Source organism: Chinchilla lanigera, unplaced genomic scaffold (genome assembly GCF_000276665.1).
Source record: "Chinchilla lanigera isolate Chin_1 unplaced genomic scaffold, ChiLan1.0 scaffold00029, whole genome shotgun sequence".
NCBI lineage: Eukaryota > Metazoa > Chordata > Mammalia > Rodentia > Chinchillidae > Chinchilla > Chinchilla lanigera.
In genome coordinates this window covers 6,257,271-6,282,493 of record NW_004955430.1, presented here as the reverse complement: position 1 = coordinate 6,282,493, position 25,223 = coordinate 6,257,271, and the positions used below count along the sequence as shown (strand labels likewise).

General features: G+C 41.2%; 1 protein-coding gene across 10 annotated transcripts in view; it reads left to right on the top strand.

Moving 5' to 3' along the window:
* Erc2 (ELKS/RAB6-interacting/CAST family member 2) overlaps window positions 1-25,223 on the top strand; it is a 963,719-nt gene that overhangs the window by 26,416 nt on the left and 912,080 nt on the right. For all 10 annotated transcript variants that reach the window (XR_001234567.1, XM_005387388.2, XM_013515688.1 and 7 more), the window contains exon 2: window positions 4,804-5,593. Coding sequence is in view for 9 of the 10 variants with exons in the window: in XM_005387388.2 (XP_005387445.1) it covers window positions 4,940-5,593 (654 nt within the window). In the remaining variant the exon portion in view is untranslated. The remainder of the gene's footprint in view (window positions 1-4,803; window positions 5,594-25,223) is intronic.

Here is a 25,223-nt window from a genome sequence, read left to right as displayed (position 1 = left end):
AAAAAAAAAAAAAAAAAAAAAAAAAAAAAAACAAAATAATAAACATAAAAAGGAGCTCTAAGAGGGCCCTGGGATCATTTCTCAGTACTGAAAAAAAATATTTTGTGACATTCATGTTAAGTGAGAAGAGGACAAAATGTAAAACATTGAGGAAAAAGGGAGTATAAAACTTTTATAGAACATAATGATGAATCTAAATTTATCAGTATACATGCACATGTACTTAAAAGGAACTGGAAGCAGCAACCTCAGTTTGTTAACAGAGGTAGTCTCGGAGTGACAGGATTGCTTTCATTTTCTTCTTTCATCTTATCTGTAATTTCTCAATTTTCTATGATAGTCTACTATTTGCTTTAACAATTAAAAAAATATTAGGCCACTTAAAAATATTGACAAATTTCAAAAATTAGAAAATGCGTTCTCATATCGCAGTGCCATAAAATTTGAACTACAAAGTCTTACCCAAAAATTTGTGTCCACTTTGACCTTTAAGTATATCCTTTTCAATAATTACTTGGATAGAAAAAAATTTCAAAGGAAAACTAGCAAACTATTTGCAAATGATAATAGGAGTTTTACACCTACAGTCTTCGAATATGCAGCCATGTACATAATGTTGTATGCATTTACTTGAAAATGTGATGGAATAAAAACAAATATTTAATGAAAAAAGGAAAAAGCCAAACAAAAGAAATAGAAACTATTAATGACGGATATGGATGAAATAGAAAATGGTATAGTAAAATGCATCAATGAAACCAAAACCTATACTTAAAAAAATATTTTTTAGCGGTAGTGGGGATTAAACCCAGTGCTTTTTCACTGAGCTACATCTCCAGACCGTTTTTAGTTTTTATATTGAGACAGGGTCTTGCTAAATTGCTGAATTGCCAGGCTGGAGTTGAACTCGAAATCCTCCTACATCAGCTTCCGGCTATGTTGGGATTACTAGGGTGCATCTCAAAGGCGATAGCTTTTGAAACACTAAGAAAAGAGACAAAACATTTACCATCAAGAGGAATAGAAAAATACAAGCATCATGAGATGGGGATGTAACTGGAAGTAATTTAAAAAATTTTAAGGAAAAGTTATACAAAGCAATACCATGAGCCTAAAAAAATCAAGGTGGAACAGATTGTTTCTGAAGAAAAATTTTAACAAGAATTCACACAAAATAGGTATCAAGTCAAAGTCAGTAAACAGAAAAAAAAAGAAAAGATAACCAAGTCCATTTGGTTTTACAAGTTTAATCTACAGTACTTAGAAATGGGCAAGAATTGTGTTATGCTAACTACTCCGGAACAGAGGAAAACTGGAAAGATCCTCTATCTATCCTGTGATACTAGCACAAATCTCACACTGAACTCAGACAGGGATTGCCCAAGGATGAGTCAGTGTCAACACAGGTTTCTGTTTAAGTGAGGAAACATTATTTCAAATAGGATAACATGTCTATGCATGATACTTGTGATTGTGTGTGTGTGTGTGTGTGTGTATTTCCACAAGGAACAAATTTATTTTTTGTTCATTAGTTGTTATAACTGTCCAAAGCCATGGCCAGCTGGCCTGGTAAAAATCACTGAGGGTTCAATCTGTGTGAGTATAAATCTTATGGTATTTGTGAGAAGGACCGCAAACCTAGCCAGAGAAATAAAAATACATCTGTGTCTAGGTAGAGGAGAAAGATATAGGAGAGGACAAGTTTCATTTAATTACTTTTTGAAGATGCAACTCTTTAAGTGATCACCTAGCCAGAACCTAAATACCTAGATTTTAAATATAGTAAAGGTAACTTGTTCATTTAACTTTGGAATTATAGAAAAAAATGAAAAGCTAGCAAGCCCTCTATGGGTAACATTTTGATGTGTTATTCCAGGCTCCTCTGCTAGTAACTGTACAGGTGTGTGTCCCTGTACTTTTCAAAAGTGTGAATAAAAAAGCATTTTATAGTCTGCTTCCCCCCACTACTAGTATGTCATGAACATCTTTTCATTTCATTGAATATTCATGTTAACTGTCATTCCATTGTACTGTCTGTCTCTGTCATCATTTGTGCAACTGAATTCTTTTTGCTGGAACTGTCGATTTGCCCATTTTTTTCAGAACAGATTTTTCATGCAAAAATCAAAGATATGAAATCATTTTTGTATATTTTCAAGGAAAACAAAATTAAGCCCAGAGCAATGGGAACCATCTGAAATAAAGTTCCTTAGAAATGAAGTTGGAAACAGGTATATAATTCTTTTAAAGACCTTTTTTAAAAGTTTTTTTTTGGCTTTTTTTCTGGTACTGGGAATTGAACTCATGACCTTGCACTTGCCATGCAGGCACTGTGCCGCTGAGCTAAATCCCCAGCCCCTTTAAAGACCTTTTTGGGAGAAAATATTTCTTCATACTATATGTGAAGACTCTTAAGGATGTGACAGAAACCCTAAGTGGAATGGTGAAATTTAAGGTAGATTGTCAACTTGATTGGCTTGGGATCCGTTTGGGGGATTAATAAAGCACACTCTGAGTGTGTCTTTGTGGGTTGTGAAGACATCACCTTGGATGCAGTATATGGTGCCTGGCCTCTCCCTCTGGCCCTGTTTCCTTGCTCTGCTTCTGGCTGCCATGAGCTAAATAGCTTTGTTTCACCGTGCCCTTCTGTCGTGATGCTTCTGCCTTGGTGCCAGCCAACTCTGGACTGAACCGCTTGAAACTGTGAGCCAGTTAAATCTCTTGTTCTTTAAGTTTTGGGGAAAGCCAATACAGGAAATGAATGTAGCAAAGAAGGAAATTTATTGGCCAGTGTATCCCACTGCCTTATTTATGCTGTGAAACAACCAACCATGAAAATTCAGCAGCATGTTAAAAGTTACTGATTTAGTCCATGCATGTGTGGTGCTCAGCTGGTTCTGGTGGGCTTGTTCACGCATCTTGGGGCTGGCTGGCTGTTGGCTGGGACACCTTGACAGTGTTTTAGGTTTCTCTTCCATCAAGCTAGGTGGGGCGTGTCCTCATTGTGGAGGAAACTGAGCAAGAGAATAAACACAGAAGGGCTCCTTCAGGCCTCTGCTTGCTTCACATTTGTTAGTACTTTGTTGACCAAAGCAAGTTACATGACTGAATCTAGAGTCAGATTACGAGGGCACTACCAAGGATGTAGATAAAGAAGGTGCAAAGAATTGAGGCCATTAGTGCGGTCAGTCTACCTGGCACTTGTACGCCGAATGGCATGGTGATAGAGGAAGCTGCAGTGTCTGTTAGATCCAGAGTATTACATGATGCCACCTAGCTGAATGTTATACTCTTCCATGTTTTTCTCTGCTCTCCTTTGCACTAACTTCACTCTCAGGGAGGACTCTGTCCTTGGTAGTACTCAGTGTTCCATTTTGAAAGCAAATGATTTCAGCTGAAAAAGACCTTATCTTCCCCAGTTGTTCCAGCTGCAGCCCTGATGTAGTGTCCTTTGGTCCAATGTGAGTTACACATCCATCCTGAAACTAGCCACCATATCTGGAGGGTGGAATCTGATGATTGTCCAGGCTTGTTCTCACTCCTGGTACCATCTAGGGTGGAGTGAGGGACTCAGCCTTGCCCAACCCTTATGAACTGTGAGTAGGGGGTTGGAAGCAATTTCTTTGATGAAAATAAAGATAGCATTACAAGAAATTATGTCTAGAAGAAGGAGAACAAATGAATGTTAGATGAATATGAGAGATACTTCTGTACATTGCTTTAAATTTTTTTTTATCCCATTAGACTCTGCTAACAAAAACTATTCATGATTACTCTGTGTTAGTCACCAAACACGTGTTTAATCAACATCATCTTGCTTATTCCTTAGAATACTATGGGTTAGGAGGTATTACCTGCATTTTGTTGATCGAAGAGTTGAAGCTTATTATAGCTTCAAATAATAATTTTTGGAAGGTCACTCAGTTAGCCCATTTTATAGGGGAGGTTTCAACCTTAGTTTGTCTCTCTCTAGAATCTGTTCTGTTATTGTAAAACTGAGGAAAAAGAAAGCACACTAAAAAAACTCCTTAAAAGGAAGAGCAGAAGGTCATAATGCACCCCATTGAGGTCATTTGGATCCTAATATTGGAAGGATAATTGTCATCCTGTAACCACAGATACATAAAATCTGTACCAATACAGTATACTCCAGTCACCATTACAAGGACCTTCTACTATTTTTCTTTAGGAGGTATAAGACCAAGAATTCCAACATGATGTACTGTTTCACAGTTCACTGGTGGTAAACCTAGAGGATTGTGTTGAGAAGAGTTTTTAATCTAGTGGAAAAGAGGACTGCAGTGGATACAAGAGGGGACAGTAACCACATGCTTGTCAATTATTTGACATTGTAGGAAGTAGCAACTTCTCAATTATTGTGAAGCCACTCGTGTATGGGGATCATGCCTCTAGGTATAGATTATTTTATTGCTAAGGTCTCCGTGCTGGAGAAATTCTGTGGCAAAGTTTTTGGAGGTTTCAATTCTAATTTAGCACAAGTCAAAACAGAGATCTTTTGTTTTCCTAGGGGAAAAAGAGTTTCATTTTTGCTTTGAAAAGTTGTGACCTTGTTTGTGAGCATTGTTGGTGGGGAGAATTTATTTGAAAAGTTCACATGTAGTGAGTAAATTTTTGGTGTTACTTTTCAAGTAACATTAACATGACGAATGTGACTATCAGTCTCTACCTATTGTTCATCTATCATTATCATCACTTTTGCATTTAAACATTTAAAAATAATGCAGCTGTAGTCAGAGTTCTAAAGAATTTGTTTTTAATTACCCTTTTTTTTTCATTTTACAGATCTCTGATTGGAGTCATTTTGTGGTACAGCCAAAGAGAATACAGGGAAAAATCATCCAACAGTGTAAATATTGGCTTCAACTCCAACTGAGTATAGTATTTCTTCTCTTTAGCAGTGCCTCATTATAGAGGAAACATGTATGGCAGTGCAAGAACAATCACCAATCTGGAAGGTAGTCCTTCCAGATCACCACGTTTGCCAAGATCTCCTCGTTTGGGCCACCGAAGAACGAGTAGTGGGGGAGGGGGAGGTGCAGGCAAGACTCTGTCTATGGAGAATATCCAGTCCCTTAATGCAGCCTATGCTACATCTGGACCCATGTACCTGAGTGATCATGAGGGTGTGGCTTCAACAACCTACCCGAAGGGCACCATGACTCTGGGCAGGGCCACCAATCGAGCTGTGTATGGAGGCCGTGTCACGGCCATGGGGAGTAGTCCCAATATTGCTTCGGCTGGACTTTCCCACACAGACGTCCTTTCATACACGGATCAGCACGGTCTGACTAGCTCATCCCACCACCATCACCACCAGGTCCCCTCCATGTTGAGGCAGGTAAGAGATAGCACAATGTTAGATCTTCAAGCCCAGCTCAAGGAACTCCAGAGAGAGAATGACCTCCTCCGGAAGGAGCTAGACATCAAGGACAGCAAGTTGGGTTCTTCCATGAATAGCATCAAGACTTTCTGGAGTCCTGAGCTTAAGAAGGAAAGAGTGTTGAGAAAAGAAGAGGCAGCTCGGATGTCAGTCCTCAAAGAGCAGATGAGGGTTTCTCATGAGGAAAATCAGGTATGTTATGATTCACCTCAGTATTTTTCAGTCCTGGCTTCTCATGGAGTAGCTGGTGCTTTGCAGATGGTTCCAGAACCTGCACAGAAGAAAGCTTGGCGTCGTGAAGCAGGTTATAGCTTAACATGTATTTGACTTGGATGCTGCAAGAGAATGTGGGAAATATGAGGCTAAAGCTTGTCTTTTCCTATTTTCCAATGATCTTTTCACATAGCTGCAGAAGTGGGAGAAGATCACGCCTGACGTTTTGTACATGGTTATTTTTGTTTTCTTTTTCAGCAGCTGGAACAGCAATGGAGATGCACCTCTCTCTGAATAGAAGAGGAAAATATTCTCCGCAAGAGTAAACACTTTAACAGTTACACTGAGAGGGCCACATTTGACTCGTTTATTGATTTTTTTGTTATTGTTGTTGAAGCACAAATAGCATTATTTCCTTCGAGAATAAGTGAAGTTTGTTCTCTAAGTAACAAACTAAGCACGATGAAATCAGATTGGTAGAATGGGCTTGACAGCATGTTAGAGCGACACAGTAAATTTTGACTTGGTGTTTCTACCTTTACTCAGTAGATTTTTTTTTTTTTTTTTTTTAAGACAGGGTCTCACTATGTAGCGCAGGCTGGTCTCAAACTCACGGCGATCCTTCTGCTTCAGCCTCCTGAATGCTGGGATTACAGGCGTGCACCATCACACCTGCCTACCTTTATCTATTCAGTATTAATTATCTGCTATGTGTAGGATACCTTCTTACTCTTTGACCCGTCTTCCATGTCGTAGCAAGAGTAGTCTCTCAGAGCCTACCTGTGATTGTGCGTTTCCCTCCTGTAAAGCGGTCAGTGAGTATTCATTGTCTCCAGGGTGAGGCCTACCTCCCTGACCCAGCCTGCAACGTCTTCTACTGGAAAAGCTGGCCTTAGTTTTCCAGGCTTATCTCATACCACCTCCTTCGTACCACCTCCTTCCCTGTCTGCGCTACCTGCACCACCACCGAGCGATTGCTGTGGACAGCTGAGGTTTCCCCCCTCAGCATTTGCTCTTGCTCTTCCCTTCTGCTATGGCTTCTTCAGCACCTCGGCCCGCTGCTTCCCTTCCAGTCCTAGCCAGGCTCCGTTTTCAGCTTCTATCTATCTTACGTGCTGCTATTTTCATACGAGGTTTGGAGTCAGATGCAGACTGCCTTTAAATCCCAGCTTCGTCTCTCACTGGTGGGGAGAGGAAGGCAGAGAGGTAGGAACTGAGGGTGCTGTGCTATTTGGCTTAAGAATTCTCAGATATCGTTTAACTTCCTGTGGAAATTTGAGATAACTTGCCTCACTGGTGATTCTGCGACAGTTGGTCTTGATGTCGGTCTCCTGAAGTGCCCTGCCTTTCTTGGTGTCGTCTGCTGACCTTCCTATCTGTTTCCTTGGCTACCACTTCTTTGGAGCCAAGTGCCCACGGAAGCGCTTGTGACCGGTGTAAATATCTGCCCTTTGTTCTCCTTCTGTGTGTAGAAAACAATCACCTTGTCCCTTTGATTATCTGACAGAGCCATTGCTGGTTCTTTGATGTGGAAATGTGATTTTTTAGTTGGAAAGAAATCTTTTCCACTCTTCAATCAAATTAGTGCTTTTCACTATCATTTCTGTTGTTTTCTGACTTTGCTGGTTCATTAACTCCTTGCAAACCTGTTATGGTAATGTGCATTTCCTCTCTTCCATATTAGTTTCTCCTACTTTAAATTTTTTTTTTGAAATTGGTTAAAGTAATTCAGGAATGGTGCAAGTAGTGGTAAAAACTCTGAAAGCTGTTCTGTAAAAAGTGACTTTTATCTCATGCGTCTATTACTATTTTTGGGCATGGATCCCCAGTTATGCATTGCTGTGATGTGACTGAAAAATCTGGTGAATGTTTACATTTTCAAAAAACATAGTGCAATAACAGACACATTGCCATGTATCCACCCTGCCACACTCCCCACCACACTGAACGCATTTATCCCATCATTCTTGTGACTTTCTCAAGCAGCTCTGGAAGTCCTTTGTCTTTGTCTTTTTGAGACAGGGTCTCACTATGCAGTTCAGGCTGGACTTGAGCTCACTTTGTAGCCCAGGCTGGTCTCGAACTTGCAACGATCCTCCTGCCTCAGCCTCCCGAGTGCTGGGATTACAGGCGAGCGCCACCATGCCCAGCTTGGAAATCCCTTTTCATGAGTGTTTTTAGTTGTACTGTCATGGCTGCCTTAAAGTCCAAAATCAATTCAAAGCATTTACCTTTCATGGTCATTTTGACTTTGGGGAAGAGCCAGAAGTTGCATAGTGCCACATCCAGTAGATAAGGTGGGTGAGGACTCTCCGTAATGTTTTTCATAAGCCTGCCTTTCTATTGGATAGTACTCTGCAGAAACATTCCCTATGTCTTTGACCACATCTCAGAAAGACACTTTGGTGTTCTGATGTCCCTTGTTGAATTGTATTACGGACTGCTTATTCCTTGGGGTGGCACAAACCCATAGTCCATAGCCCATGTCCTCAAGGTTATACTAGTAACTGATCTGGAGAGAGGTGTGATTAAAACATTAGGAATGAATGTCTGCTGCCACATCAGAAGCCTTCTTATTATTTCTGATGCCCTGTGGCAGCGGTGGCGAACCTATGGCACACATGCCGCAGCTGGCTGTTTGTTCTCATTGAAAGTTCTGAAAGCTTTGTCCTCACTGGTGTAGGACTTGGCTGGATGTGACTGAAAGGAAATAAAGTAACCTGGTTTTCTCTAAGGAATATGGGTTTGTCTTTTCCTTGCTGCTCTATTCTATTTACCAGTGTAATGGAGATTAGAGAGAGAAAATAGAGTAGACAGTGAATTTCAGGGAGCTCATAAGGAGCTGGGTGTTGTTATAGTTCCAGTTACTTGGGAGCCTGAGAAAGAAAGATTACTTAAACCCATGTGTTCCAGACTAGCCTAAGCAGCATAGCAAATCTCCATCTCACACCGACCACACAAACAGAAAGTTCTTAAGGATTTTATCTTACAGTTTGGTGCTTAGAAGTTACTAAGTTTTCATATTCCTGGATATTTTTGTACTGCTATTGACTGGGTATTTTTAATGGAGTTTTTTTTTTCCCAAATTAAGTATTCATAAGTCAGTTTTTTGAGATTTTCCTACTTGTGCACCGGTAGCCAAGGCTTTGCAGAAATATAAATAGCATCACACACTAGGAGACTGTACTAGATCTAATATTTACCCATCTTGTGCAGAAATGGGACAAGGTCATTGGGAAATGTAACCTAAGAAGTGTAAGTAAACCTGCCTGGGGAATGTTACAGCTTTTAAGCAATGGTTATGTGATAATTTCTATTTCTGGCTTAACACAATAGGAGGGAATCTTCTCTAAATCAATATTAATATAAGCTTTGATCCAGTTTCAACATATGCTTCACTAATCTTTACTTTGAGTCTGAAACTTGAAAAGGTTGAGAGGACTCACATTCCTGTGTTTATTAATTATTGCTCTTATTTGTATAACTGCAGGGCCATTTCAACACGGGTCATTTAACTCTCTTCTCAAATACTCATATTGTGAGGGTCCGGATTTGATGAGTTTCACCAACTGCAAGTGAGTGATCAGAGTTTATTTTATTGAAGGGCTGGTAGTGCTGCTCCACTGTAGAACACTTGCCTAGCATGTGTGAAGCCCTGGGCTTAATACCCAGCACCGCCAGGAAAAAATATACTTTTTTTTTTTTTTTTTTGGTTTTTCTCCGGTACCGGGAACCGAACTCACGACCTTGCGCTTGCCAGGCAGGCGCTTTTGCCACTGAGCTAAATCCCCAGCCCCCGAAAAAATATACTTTCTCCTGTTGAGAAGGTGGTGAGGCAATCGCATCAGTTAAACCCAATCGCAGTCACCTTGTGGAATTAAAGGCCCACTCTAGTGTTGGGTTTCATCGGATTTGTGGGTGAGAATTGGATGTTGTTATAGTTCAGATACGGTTTGCCCCCAAAGGTTCATGTGCTAGAAGCTTGTTCCCCAGGATAACTGCATTGAGTGGTGGTGAGACCTTGAAGAGATAATTAGTCATAAGCTCTGCCCTCATGAATGGATTAATGTCTCTCTCAAGAACTGGGTTCTCTTGAGACTGGATTAGGTGTTGTGCAAATGAGATGGATCTGGAGGAACTGGATTAATTACTGTGACAGCAGAGTGTTATAAAGCAAAGTCGCCTCTGGTAGTTTGGTCTTTCCTGGATGTGTGTCCACTTGTCACTGTATCATGCTCTTGTCATGTGCTACCATCTACAATGGAGCCCCCACCAGAAGCCAGCACCATGCTCTTGGGTCTTTAGAACTGTGAGCTAAATAAACCTATTTTCTCTGTAACATACCCAGCCTCCAGGATTTTGTTACAGCAGTAGGAAATGGGCTAACGTGGATGTGCTTAGTACTCAGATAAACCCGTCTTATCCCTGTACTTTCTTCTGAGAGTCTTTCTTTCTTCTACTACAAATTTGAGAGCAGTGGATTCCCTCAAAAGCAGTATTTTCAAAGTGTGTCCACAGAAACAAATACTTTCCAAAGGGGATTTTTGTGGCCACATAAACTTGAGACATGTATGGGAAGTGCCAGTTCTAAAAATTTATACTGCATTTGTTCTGGGTTAAGCCCTCCACCTCCCTAAAAACGATATGCTGGATTCCTAAGCCCTGGTATCTCAGAATGTAGACTCATTTGGAAATAGGGTCTTTACAGAGGTAATCAAGTGAAAATGAAGTCTTTAGCATGGGCCCTGGTTCCGTTTAACTGATATCTTTATAGAAAGGGGAAATCTGGTTATGATATAGACATGCAGAGGGGAGATGATGTGAGGACACACAGGACTGAGGAGGACTTGTAGCATAAGGAAAGACAGAGGCCTGTAATTGATCTCTCCTTCAGGCCTCATAGAAGGAAACCTCTACACCAATACTTCGTGGTCTTTGCTCTGGCATCCCTAACATGCTGAAACAACAGATCACCAAGTGAAGTGCTCATGTTTGAGACTGGAGTAGGTCCTGTTCAAGTTAAATGATATTTGTTAAGTTTGCTTAATCCAGCAACTTCCTAGTCTTACTTAACCATGGAACTTTATCTTAAATTAAGCACCTGTGTACCAGGGAGCAACTGCATTGTTCCAAAACTGCTGTGTGCAAAGCCATCCCCAAGCAGACTGGGTTAGAAAGACAAGGATGTATCCTTGCTCCGCAGAGTTGTGGGTTGGCTGCCACTTGGTTTAACTCTGGACTGTGGGCTTAAGGCTCCAGGCTGCAGCTTGGGTTTAGTCATGTTCCACAGGTCTTCATGTTCTTAGAACAGCAGCTATCCAGGGCTTCATTTTCCCAGGGAAGATCGCAGATACTAAGTGTTCAACCAAATCTCACAAGTGTAATTAAGGTTCTGCTTGCATCATGTCCACTAATATTCTCTTGGCTAAAACAAGCCCCATAGCCAAGCCCAAAGGCAGTGAGTGGGATGGGGGAAATCTACTCCCTACCAAGACAGGGAGTGGAGTGAATGTATGTGTAAACAATCTCATTGTTGCAAACTATAAGAATTCCTAGAACTAAGGGCATAAAGCCGCACTTTGGAAAGGCTGCCCTTCTTCAGAAGGATCTGGAAGATATTGAAAGTGACCTGTGAAGGAAGATAGCACCTTCAATGTGGTGAAGGTAGCCTGAAGGTGCCATATTAATGGCTCAATTTCAGGCTGCTCCTTCTCAAGTATCTGGCCGATGAAACCAAAATAGAAATCTGGAGGAATCTGGAAAGGCTTTTGTTTTCATGATAAAACAAATAAATACCGTCAGCAATGCTCCTTTTTCCTTTTTCCTGTCTTAAGTGTTGATATGATGCCTAGAGTTGTGTCAGCCGTATTGTAACCGCGAAATAAAGACCAAGACAAGCGCAGAGACATATGCCTTTCCAGCTCTCAGATTTGCACCAGCACCAGAAACGGTTTGGCTCCAGACTTCTAGTCACTTGAGAAAATAAGTCCCTAGCTGTTTCAGTTACTGTTGGTTGGGCGTTCTACTCAATCATATGTCGCATCTGTTTGTGACTTTCTTTGTGTTAATTCTGAGTCAAAGTGTGAGTGTTTGTATTTTCGCTGATGTCACATAAGCACTTGGATTTCGAAATGGATAATATAAAGTAGTTTATCAGTACACCATGACTTGGAATGCCAAATCTTACAGGGACAAAAAAATCCTCTATCTTTCTTATCTTGAAATAGTTTTTCTTACTGCTTTACATGTAACTTTTGTCTACCTTGAAAAAAAAACTGGGAAAACATGGGTGTGGAGTTAGGCAATGACCTGCTTAGACAAAACTACAATTTTAAATGTCTGTCAAAGAAAGGTGGGAACTTCTTTGGTTCTGAAGATGGATGATATGGCACAGAGCCAGCTTCTGGTTTCTTTGTGTGCTAGACTGTAGGAGAATGATTTGAAGTGAATTATACATCTTTGTCACAGATGCCAGCTGTTTTTTTGCCTCACTAATCTATTGCAGTCAGCCCTAGAATCTGCCATGTGGACCACATTAGTAACCTTTTTTATTCCCAGATATTTTTTTCCTGAAAAACTTGGCTAAGGGAATGAAAAGAAAGATGCTTGTATGCTGGACCTTGGGGTATCTAAATGATTTCTACCTCACATGTTCTCCCCTGGGTCACTTTATTTGGGTGATGGGATCACAATAGCCCATAAGAAACCAAAGAAAACATTTCAGACTATTCAACTAATAGATTATTTTAGTCTTACGGTGCCAAAGGTACTTACTGAAACCGAGTTTAGGGAGAGGAAGGCCAGGGGAGTGGTCGCCCTCAAAAGATTCACTGCCTAATAAAATCCCCTATGGACAAATTCTCAGAGAATTTCAAGAAGCAAGCCTATGTTGACAGGAGAAGAGGAACAGGGTGATTTTATCAGCCAACATAAATGGAGTAGGTTCTCCTGGCCAGAGCGCAAGTGCGGTTTCTATAATAAGTTGCAGGTGGAATTCTTGTGTGGTTATTTTGGAGTCCATTGACATCTGTGTGCAACCCTCCCACACCCCAGTTGGCATTTGGACTCAATAAGTGGTTTGGTTTTGCAGGAATACAGAAAATTATAAATCTATTACACACACACACACACACACACACACACACACACACACACACCCCACACAGATGAAGCTGCTCTGAAGTTCAGGTTCAGAAAGTTGTGGAAAGCATTTTGAAAAGTTCGGCAAGTAGGTTTTTAGGCAGGGTATGGACATACAGCCAAGAGCTGGAGCAGCGTGACAAAGAAAATTCTTGTGTGTGTGCAGTTTCCTCTGTTCCTCTGTAAAGCCAGCTTTTGACTGTATCTTGGAAGTGGTGTGTGCGCATTTTGTTTTTCAACAAAGCCTAGACAGAAGTAAGGGTCTAGGCTAGACAGAAGTAAAGACTATGACAGCTACTTCCTATCTTCTAAATGGTGGCAGGGCATAAACCTTACACATGGCTATATACTTTAAACAACTTCTCTTGGTGCTTTTCAACTGGGAGGCAATTTTGCTTCCCAGGGGGTCATTCGGGAATGTCTGGAGACATTTTTGGCTGTTAGCATTTGGGGGAGGAGGGAGGTGTGCTGCTGGCATGGGTGCTGCTCACAGTCCTACCCTGTGAAAGGAGGTAGTTCCTCTCATTCTCCAGCCGGGAGTGCCAGTGCATATAGGATTAAGTCTCAACCTTATGATTAACCAGGTAGTTCTTTTATCTTAGTTTTTCTCTATACTTCGTCTCCACGCAATGCTTTACTTTCACTTTACAAAATGTTTTGTGAAATGGTTGGTATAAAACCTTTCCCATTGTGTGGGAAAGAATTAGTTGTCAATAGTGTTTCTTTTCTCTATTTTCCCATCTTGGTCTGGATTAGTAATCACGAATCTCCAAATTATCTTGAATTCTTTTAGAAGTAGACATTTGGTAACTAGACATCTCTCTTATAAATAAATGGACAGTTCCTTAAGGAAATAAAATCTCTTTTAAAACTAATTTTTATGTACATCACTAGCTTTTATCATGGTTTCTATCCACGTCTGACATTCATCTTGAAAGGATAAACACTTTTGAGGACCTTTGTATGTGCCACACAATTTGCTAGTCATGCAAGACGTATGGCATCTTCATTTTACAGATAAGACACAAGGCAGAGAGATTAAATTGCCACCCGAGGCCTCACCATTAGGTCGAGCTGGGTTTTGATCTCAGAACTGCTTAGCTCTAAAACTGCTCTGTCCGCTGTAGTGAAGGGGAAGACGATAGATTTGCTTGGAAACAGGACTTCAGGGTTGAAATGGAGGTCCTAATATAGAGTGAGAGTGGTAGGGAGAAGCTTCCTGACAGCTCCTTAAGGATGCTGTCACAGAGACATGCAAGGGGGGTGGAAAGGAAGGATGAGGAAGGCCACTAGAGGCGGGAGCCAATGGAGGAGGCAGGACAACAGGAAGTAGCAGATGAATTCTTGTTAAATAAATGGGCAGAGGCAAATACTTAAGGAACACGCTTATCCTAGAAACCTATCCAAAAGGATGGAAGGAAGCGACCCCAGGGCAAATAAAAATTAAAACCACAGGTGGCAGAGGAATGAGAGAGATTATATTTTAAGATACTCACTTATTACTGGCTAATTCTTCCAGATCACGATGACTTTGACTGAGTCCCTGGATCAATAAGAGCTGAGCTTCAGGGATAGGGCAGCTCTTTATTTGGGTTATAGGACTCTAAGGAGAGCAGGGGAGTCTTATTAACTTGGCCAGAATTCTTCCTCACCCTGCCTCCATCTTCAGGAACTTGAGGGCACCTTGCTGGCCTCCTGGCTCAGGAGTCTCTCAGCTGGCACCTTCCAGCTTCCTGCTTAGCTGTCTCTGATCTCACTGGGGTGGTCGTTGTATTCAAGCCCAGGCTGTTGGATGGCTCCTCGCCTTGTATCTCAGAATCAGATTTTCCCTCTTGCGTCCCAGCCTTCCTGAATTCTGCCTGTCCCAGCAATTTTCCATTATGAGATATCACTTTGAGAACCCAGACTATTCATTTACTAATTCACTGTCACCTCTTGTTTAAAGGAGAATGTGATTGGAAGTAGCAGAAATCCGTTCAAGTTGAAGGAAAAGGGGGATTTACTGGGAAACGTAAGGATTCTTCTGAGACCCTAAGGGTCAGTAGGGCAGCTAGGTGTCATGAGTGGCTGGAATCAGGGTTTAGTTGGAAGATGATCAGTAAGTAAAAGTATCTCTCTCCCCGCTCTCCTCCCCCTTCTCTCTTGCCTCTGTTTCTATGTTTTCTTTTTATATATGCCTTGGGAAAAAGTGGCCGTTCAAAGACACTGGATTTGCTTTGTTCTGCCCATTGAGATGCTCAACAGGTATTACCTAGTGTTGATGCCTTGCAATTTCAAATTCAGAGAACAAAAAAGTCTGATTGGTTCAGTTTGGACCCAGTGTTCATTCTCAATCCAATCAGCTGTGGCCAAAGGAGCAAGTCATGAGACACATAACCTGTCCACACAGCTCTTTGGGAAGGGGCTGATGGGTAGATTCTCTAAAAAAGGGAGCGTGGGGGTAAGGTGCTAAGGAGGAAATGGCAGCTATTACTGGGAAATGTGTTTGTGCAACACAAATTGGAAGCTTGTCTATTTCAGTTACTAGGAAGAACAAGATCAATCAAGTAAGACTTTCACAGTCAAGAAATTTACTGTTTGTTGCTTCTATCTATAACAAGCCATTTCAACAGCAATTTCTGTCATTTCCTAGAATCTCTTGACCTTCACACCCATCTTGTCAATCTCCACCTCTGATTGTGCTCACTGGAGAAATTCCAGAAGTTATACTGACTGACACCAGGATCGCATTCTCCTATCATATCTTAATGAACCCACAGGGATCCTTTATAGAATGTCAGACTGCATCTGTTAGGGAACTTTAAAAGATGTTTCACTTTCTGAAAACTTCCTTAGTGTCAGTGGAAAATGGGTCTCCAAACTGGGTGAGATTTTACTGCTAATAGGATCTGTAAACTTTTAGAACTAGGTATGTTTAAATTCAGTGTCCTCTATTTTAAGGCATAACAGCTTGAGTTCTAAAAACTTGTTGAATACACATTATCTGAAAAAGAATGGAAAGAAAACAAAGTTTACTGATTTTCTCCCAGGAGAAGCTTTCTGAAACAGCCTTGTGAAATAATAAGTTCCTAAAGAATACTGAAGCCAGAAGATATAAGTAAGTATATGAGTGGGAAAGTTAGGTAGTACCCTTGATAACCACATTAGGAAACTGCTAAAATTTAGAAATATAGAAAATGTTAATGAATAAAAATTTGCCTTATCAAAAATTTTTAACTTCTGTTTTTTTTTTTTTTTTTTTAAATTTTGGGAAGCCATGCAGTTTTTGAGAAGCCAATGTAAACATAGTTTTCCCTGCACAAATGTGCAGAACTTAAATCATGTACATTTCACTTCTTCATCTCTACTCTAAACTCCAAGGACATCTAGGAATATTTAGGTGAAGAGCCTCTGTGTAGATACTACCATTCCATATTAAATGTTGCGCACTTTATCAGGAGTAAGTAGTTCCTAGTAGTTACTGAAATGAATGCGCTTTTGGTAATTTGAGACATGTATTTTGCTCACTGCTATTCAGTTTCTGCTGAGATATAGCAGACGTGAGCCAGGAACTGGGTGATAGTAAAAGCGCATGTGCATTGTTAAGATGGAAACTTATGGATGGGCTGTACTACATTCACTAAATGCAGTCAGATACAGTATACTGTAGATGGTAGGTTTTAGTCCATCTTCAGGAATAATTTACCTTGAAATGGTTTACTTAGTGGTGTCACAGTCTGTACACATTTAAATATTTTCACGAAGGACTTCTATTTTGTTATGTTTATTTGCGGGCGCCAAGATTTCCAGTTCACGTCAGTCGAATTCATTTTTTTGTAATTGCAAGTCAAACCAACACTACAGGCTCATTTGAGCTCTAGGTGTGTGTGAGACAGTGAGGAACAAAGGGTTTTGGTGAGTTCTTAAGTAAGGCTTCAGTGGGCACCTGTGTTCTTAGTGATATGTTAAGGGCTGGAGAAGGCTCTAAAGAAGTCCGTTACTGGAGCACTATTTCCTTATTCCATACAGACAGTGAATAAGGAACATGCAGGGACATACCTTCTTTTTGATGAATAATTGACTACCCTGGGATTTACCTGAGCGTGAAGTTTCATCTAGGGAAGGACATTTCTTGTACGATCTACCTTCTGGAAGAGTCATTAGTATCGATGTTACCTTGCCCTCTCTTCTGAGAAGCCTCTCCAAAGCCCAAGAGGTGGGCACAGCTTCCAGTTAGCATCCAGCCAGTGTAGGGCTTCTGGAAAGAGATCAGCATGGATGTAGGGTGGAGGAAGATCTGTGTATTAAAGACACAGTGTTAGGGATTGCACAGGCAGGCATGAGTTCTGCGTTACACAAATTTGAAGCCGATGTGTGAGAGAGTACTTTCTTTCCAAGTTCATTCCATAATTCTGATAAAGTTCAATGAGAAAGTCTTAACTTGGTGCCATCTTGAACAACTCTTCAGCACCTATATAGGCATTTCTTACATTACCGTACACTATAATTCTATCAGTCCCTATTTTTCCCTCTGCATTTGATGTGCTGCATATTCAAAGTTCATGGAAGACTAACTGGCGGTGTGTTTTAGCAGGGCTTGTTTCCTTGGTTCCCGCTTGATTGTCTTTGACGGCTGTTGAGAGTACTGTCTTTGGAGATGGATCACCAGGTTTCCATTTTTGGCTGTGGGACTTTGGTCACCTTACTCTCTGAACCTGTTTCTTTACCGGTAATGAGGTGCGGTAGTTATGCTTACTTTAGATGAAATTTAATAGGATTTAAACTGAGTTAGGTTTAATGAGTTAGTTAATATAAAATATTTGGTACTAGGCTGCCATGAATGAACATCTAAAGAATAGATGATGATGATAGCTGTGAAGGAAACCAATCTGAGAATAAAGCAAACTCATGAAAGAGAAGAGAGCTAAGAGGATGCTAGAGATGAGGAGGCAGAGTCTTGATTCACTATACCTGCAGCCTGTCTCACCTCTGAATTCCTTGCAGTTTGGAGAAACCAACTGAACTAAAAGTTTTCTTCCTATAGCCCAATCCAGCCTGACTGATAGAGTCTTGATAACTCAGGGCTATCTGTTTAGAAGTTGTTTTGTTTTGTTTTGGAGGTAGGGTCTTGCCATATAGTGGAAGCCAGATTTGAATTCACTATGTAGCACTGGCTGGCCTTGAACTTCCTGGCAATCCTCCTGTCTCAGCCTCCTGAGGTCCAGGATTAGAGGCATGTGCCACCACACTTGGCTGTTTAGAAGCTTTGTGGCTATCAAAAATAAACAGATCTCAGCTCTTGCCATGAGAATTTAGTCTAGCAGGGTGCAGGTTATGTACTACATGATTAAGAAGAGAGAAAGAATTATACTGTCCATTAAAAGATATAATTACAGTACTTCAGGGAAGTAAAGGAAGAGATTAGAGAAGACTTCATATAGGGAAGAGGGCATTGGAGACAACCCCTGAGGATGTTCTAGGGGGAAAAAAGGGAGCAGAGGTGAATGGTGGGGAGCCTGTGTTCTCAATAGAAGGAATGATCAGGAGAAATTAGATGGCTAGAGACATTCATCAAGCATAGGGCTGAATGCCCTGCAGAATGGCTGCTTCAGGTATTGTACTTATATTTAAAGAGGAGAAAGGCAAACTAGCTCATAAAAGTCGTATTTTCTTAGAGGACCATCCAGCCCCATGAATCAGAAGTTAGTGTGGTATTTAATATTATGTGAAGACATATATAATGACAAACTGCAGTTTTCTTTTATGAGTTTTCCTATATGCTCCTGGCTGTGTGAACTCCTCTGGGACTGACATGGGATAGCAGAAGCATGTGTTGGAGCATTCACTGTCAATATGCTGATAGTAAAAAGAGAAATATACTTGAGACCCAGCTGTAACTCTCAGAGTGTTGAGTTTTCCTCAGTTGAATTCTTTTTGTGTGTGTGTCTTTTTCAGACAGGGTTCACTATGCAGTTCAGGCTGGCCTTGAACTCAGTTTGTAGCCCAGGCTGGCTTCCAATTTGCAGCGATCTTCCTGCCTCAGCCTCCTCAGTGCTGGGATTACAGGCCTCAGCTTAATTCTTTAATGTGCTTTTTCTTGTGTGTGTGTGTGTGTGTGTGTGTGTGTGTGTGTGTGTGTGTATAGAATCAAAATGCCATCATTGGATACACAAGTACTGTTATATACTAAGAGATGCCATATCACAATGTTGGGAACAATTTTTCCTTATTGTCCTCTTGTTTCTTCTTCTTTATAGTTGATGGAGTTAGAATATCCTGTTTCTGAGCCCAAGTTCAGATGAGATTTTTCTTAGGGATGGATAGGGCAGTTTTCTTGACTAAGGTATTGATTCTCATAGGTGAATCCGAGGTGTCCATGTTTGTTTGCAGATGGCTGCCTTGCAAAATTCTGTACCACAGGCAGACTTTCCTCATGCTACAAACTTTTATACCAAAAGACCAATTCCCTAAGTCAAGTTCTTTAACCTAAATCTCTTCACAGTCCTTTAGATTCATCTACCCACCTTCCACTGGGAAGGTCACTTGTAAACCACCCACAAAAGATAAAACAAGATGATGATTAAATGACTACAGTAGATTAGGTCAACAAATATGGAACTTGAAACATATGTTGGGCTAGGTGCTGAACATATAGCTATAGGCAAAAGTTCCTGCCTGTCCTTCCATACTAGAGGCAGATGCAAAAGAAGTCAAAACTTTTTGACTTGAGTCATGGTGGAAGACCAAGGGCAAAGCAGGCTGAGAATGGTGCAATGAGATCAGAAGTGTGGTTTTGTTATTCATGTTTTGTTGACAAAGCTCCATTCATACAAGTGGTGGTGTTGAGTAGGGAGGTAGTTCTGATGGAATATGTAACTTTTAGAGGTCGATAGAGAGAAGGAGTTATTGGTGGAACAAAATCTAGAAGAAGAGGGAGACCAAGAGATCAGTCTTGGGCACAAGCTAAGGTTTCTCCCTCCCTGGAGCCAGGGAAGTGGTCAGAGAAGGTCCAGATTCAGAGACAACAGTAGTTGTGAAGCAGAAGTAACTTTTACCTAAGGAGACTGCTTGGCTTAATAAGAGGACATTCCAAACTAGGAGTTCATCTAATGCTGGCTTTGGTGCTAAGCTGGATGTGATGTTAGCCAAATCACCATCTTTCCCTGTGCCTCAGTTTTCTCCACTGCGTCATCATACTGAATAAAATAGTTTCAGTGACTATCTCAGACAGGGATGATGGTGGTGGCTGGGGATGTAGCTCAAGGCAAAGGCCCTGCATTTCAATCCCTAGTACCACAAGCAAAACAAAACAGCAACAAGAAGAACAAGACTTCAGAGGTGGAAGTTGTTGAAATATGCAATGCCTTTAAGCCTAAATTTTCAGGGACCTTGAGAGGGCTGCAGTAGCAAAAATCAATGTGGCTATTACATGATTCATGTGTGCAGTTTGATGGGACATGGGGCTAGGATAAGGCGAGTGTGGGTGAAGTAGGCAAAAAGTGTTGGCAGTTGTACCTGATGTGCTGGTGGTTGTATTCAGGTGCTGCTGATAGGCTGCCTTGCTTGTCCCTTACCATGCTTGCCGGAGATGGCGGCCACAAGCATTTCCCCAGGAGAAAGTTTACAAGTAAAGGCTAATTTTCCTTTTGCTGTTGATGGCATTTTTCATCTATACTAATTACCATCCTGATAGACATGTTGCAGAAATATACTCCATGTTCCCACAAGTGCAGAGACAAAACAAGATTTTATTTTTCTGGTACAGGGAATCGAACTTACGACCTTGCGCTTGCCAGGCAGGTGTTGTGCCGCTGAGCTAAATCCCCAGCCCCCGGGATTGTTTTTAAATAATCCAAAGTTTCAAAACTTCATTGCTTGCTTGATCATGACTTTCTTATGTGGCAGATGCCCTGCCTTAAGCAGAATTTCTGTGTTGCCTTATTTTTGACTTTCAGGCTATGTTGTCCATTCTCTGTTCAATGTTAGTTTTAGGAAGGAAAATGAGACTTAACCTTGGAATGTGGGGCTTAGTCTTTTAAAAAGTTATTTGGTGAATATAACAATTATGTTTTACTTTCTTCCTCAGTTCCTTAATATATTTCTGGCTGTTCATCCATCCACGTGTTAAATCACATCCTGAATATAGCAGTTGTTTAGTACATGATTGCTCAGTGAAATGGGCAAGTGTATAGAGAGCTAAGGCTCTTGAACTTTATGAGATTAGGAGGGCTGGATCTAACTGTAGCTTAGTTCCAAGTTGGTGGTGTAACATTGGGAATTAGTTGCCAAGATGGGAAAATTCAGAGACTTCAAGTAGAAACCTGAGTGTCTGGATCTTCTTGAACATAAGATGTGGCAGTCCTGAGCCCTGAGATGGAGCTAAGTAGTTGCTACTTGCCTGAGGTAGAATATTGTCTCTTCAGATTCCTTTAGGCTACCCCTTGTTTGAGAGATGTACATTCTTAGCTTAAGGGTGCAGTGACAGATATTTTCAAATTCAAGGTGGTGGGTAGAATCTGAGCATTGCTTGGTCTCCAGCGTTCCTGATTGAAAACCCTGACTCGACCTGTGGGAGGCTGGAAGGAGGACATTTTCATAACTGTCTTGGCCTCGGGTAGTTTAAGAGCCATCTATGCAGGGTGGAAAATAGGAGAGGACCTTCTTTTGGATATTTGTGGAAAGAGAAATGAATAATGTATATCAGGCATTGGTTAATTCTCAAAAGCTAGAGACAATTGACATGATGATCAATAATGGCAACAGTTTGGTGCCTACCCTGCAGTGAAAGGATCATGTTTTCTAAATGAAAGGCACAAAGACAAGGGGGAAACTGGAAAGTTCAGGGTAGATTAAGGTGTCACACCTTATGCCAAGAAGGAGAGGCAGAAGCCTTTCTTAGGGAATTTGCCTTGCAGGAGAAAAGCTGCCTTTGTTTGCTTTTCTAATGACTTGGATTTCTACAGCTGTTCATGGTTCTTGAACTTCTAGGAAAAGTCCAGGCAGATGAAAGTGTGAAGAACTCAGGTTTGCTGCCCTGCCTTTCCTAAGGACACTGTTGATTTCAATAGTATTTAACATCATTTCAGCAGCTGCCTTTGATTTTCTATTGGATAGATGTAATCAGACAAGAGATATGTGTGTGTATGTGTAGATCAGTGCTATAATTAGAGCAGGATAACCATTACAGCAGATTGATGGTTATGTAATTTAGGGGAGAAATTTCCCCAGGCATTTCATTTTCTTGGTATCCTTTAAGTCTGCCGTACAGAACTTAATTCTTTCCATAACTCTGGTCCCAAATTAAATTGGATGAGTACTGAATCAAATTCGATGGTTAGGCTCAATGTTGTCCTTATGGGGAAATTTGAAAGACTGTTAGGAAAGTCAATACATCAGAGGACACTTTATGATGAATGTTATTCTGCAAAAAATACAACTTATTGTGCATATTTTCCATCAGGAAGTAATATGAGTTTGTTCAGAACTGACGCCGGTCTTTGGTATTTGAGGGGCAAAGCTCTTTTCAGGCCGTGACTCGGGGTTATAGCTTGAGAGAATAGGAATCAGAAGGGTGACAGTGTCAGCCATAAACCCTTACGAACCCTCAGTAGCCCTTCTTGCAATGTGTTTTTGATGAGCCAAGAGAGCTTGCTGTTCCCTCTGACCAGGCCCCAGGATGGCCATGTCTGCTGCATGCTGAACCTGTGTAGCCTCTCGGGAGAAATCAGGGTTAGCAAGAACAGGAAGCTCTGGTGTCTCCTCATGTGGATTCCTAGAAATCAAGGGGTAAAGGAGGGTTGACAGCAACCTATCCTGTGAGCCTGGAAAGAAAGCCCCTTTCTCAGGCCTGGAAGAAACAGCATCACCATTTGAGAGTAAGAATAAGACGGGGCTTCACACCCAGGGGAGGTGGGCCTTTGGCACCACAGTGACCTTGCCCAGTAGCAAAACGTGTCCTCGCCAATGTCCTTGCCACTGAGTTCTAGGCACTCTTTTTTGGGCAGGACCTGCAAGGACTTGCCAAGAGGTGCAAGCTGGGCAGTAGGACTTGCCACAGATTTCCACACATAGAGATAAACCGTGTTAATGTGTCTATCAGTTTTATTTTTTATTTTTATTTTTGTCAGTACATGTTTGTAGTACACTTATCCTGGGGAATTGGTCCATGTACATGTTAATTCTTTTTTGTTGTTGTTCCTCCCCGCCGCCCCACCTCCTTCCAACTCTTGGTCTCCTTGCCATTTGTGAAAGATCTGTCTTCATTTTTTCTTTTTCAATTATTTTTCCGTTAACTTTTTCTTTCTACCCTCCAGTGTCATTTTATTTTTCCGACATTTCCAGGTTCCTGATGTTATACTTCCCCTTTATTAGTAGTTAAAGAGATATTCAAATAAAGTAATAGTAATAGCTAACACATATTGAGAGCTTACTGCATGCTAGGTACATATATTGACTCATGTTCTTGGTAATAACACCATGAGGTGAGTGTCATTTTTGTTCCCATTTTACAGGTTAGAAAATGGAGGAAGAGTATGTATGTGGGAAATGGTGGTGCCAATATGCTGGGTTCAGTGGATGAGTTCTAGAGTGAATATTGCTGACTACTGCACAGTTCTACCTCTATATTAGGTAGAAGGGAGGTACTCAAGGGCCAGCCCAGGAGTTGGCAGATCCAGCTGGTAGCTTGGAGCCTGGCTTCCCTCTACTACAACCCACTGTGTTACTGACAGTCTTCAAATTCAATCCTCACTCTATGTCTCATTTTTCTGATGTATAAAGTAAAGTGGGTTTCTGCTCAAAATGTTTGGGTCCATGACCCTTCCATTAGTTCCCTCCTCCCTGTTGTGGAGGCCAGAAGTTTGAAGTCAATAATGTATTGGCCAGGTTGGTTCCTCCTGAGAGCTCTGGGAGAGAATACTTTCCACGCCTTCCTTTCAGGTGGTTGCCAGCTGTGCTTGGCACTCCTTGGCTTGCGGGTGCATCATTCCAGTCACTCTCTGTATCTTCCCAACACCTTCTCCTCTGTGTAGCTCAGTGCGTCAAATCTCCCCCTGCCTTCCTCTCTTACAAACACTTGTCTTTGGATTTAGGGCTCTCCCTAGACACGGCAATACATCTTACCTTGAAATCTTTGACTTCAGTAACATTGCAAACCAAAGTTAGAACCCATGTAGCCTCTCAGGGAGAAATCAGGGTTAGCAAGAGCAGGAACAGGTTCTAACTTTGGTTAGTTAGGAGTTAGAACTTGGACATCTTTTGGGGGGCAAGTATTCAACCAACTACATTCATCTTCCAACCTTTTTTTCTGTGGAAATATGTGACCATGAGTTTTGGAGAAGAAAGGATTAGCGTCAGGTAGTGGCTGATATCTCCTGGGCAGTTAGCACAATGATTAGGATATTGAATCTGGAGGTATGAGCCCGGGTTTCAAGCCCTGGCTCTGCTCTTCAATACCTTGTGATTTTGGAAAAATCAGTGAACTTTTCTGTGCCTCAGTTTCCTCCTCTGTAAAGTGGGACTGATAATAGTAATAATGCAGAGTTATTAAATGACTCCCTGTAAAGTACTTAAAATAATGCTGTGTTAACTGCTGCTACTTCCACTTACAAGTGAAGTTCTTGCCTATAATTTAATGGAGAAGTAAAATTTGTGAGGGATGCATTTAAAATATGGCAAGAAACAGCCCACAAGTATACTATTTTTCAAGCATAGTTCAAATTAGGATGTCCAAATGTGTCTGAAATGTGAGGCTTGTACCTTCCCGCATGCTGAAACAATTTTTGGCTCGGATCTTTTTAGATATGAAGATAAGCTGGAAGCAGAGAGGGGCTGTGCTCACGGTGGAAGAAGCAGGCAAGCAGATGGAAGGTGGCAGAGGGAGCATTTTGACGTGCTCGTGGAGGGGGCGTTAATACTTCAACATCTTTCTCGTTATTTACAGATAGTTTTTATGAGAGCTTTTCAGAGTGCTCAGTTTTTTCCCCCTTTCTCTGAGTAGCACAGAATTGTCACAAATCAATCTGTTAACAAGAAGCTAAAGAACTTAGCAGTCCTCTGTTTGGGAATTGACTGAGGCCAAGTTTGCTCATGAAAACAAGGTTTAGTTTTTTTTTTCTTTGATTCTGGCTTTTTTTTCTGCGAGAATTTATCACCTCGCAAAATTTGCTCCCAAAACAACCAAGACTTAGCAGGAGAGATTTTTGGCCTACATCTTGTATTAGAAATAATACAAGATTGATCAGCTGGTGGATCCCTATCGATACTGCATTCTTACTCTGTCCTGGGCAAGAAAGAGATGGAGGTGAACAGGAGAAGACAAAGTCTTCAAACATGGGAACACAATTGAAGACAGATCTTCCAGTAAAGCATTGCCACATTGTATAACTGCTCAAATCAAGATGCTTGGAGCAGTTAAAAGTAAGGATTCTGGAGCAGACATAACTTCATTTAAAGCTTGCTTTGGGGCTGGGGATTTAGCTCAGTGGCAGAG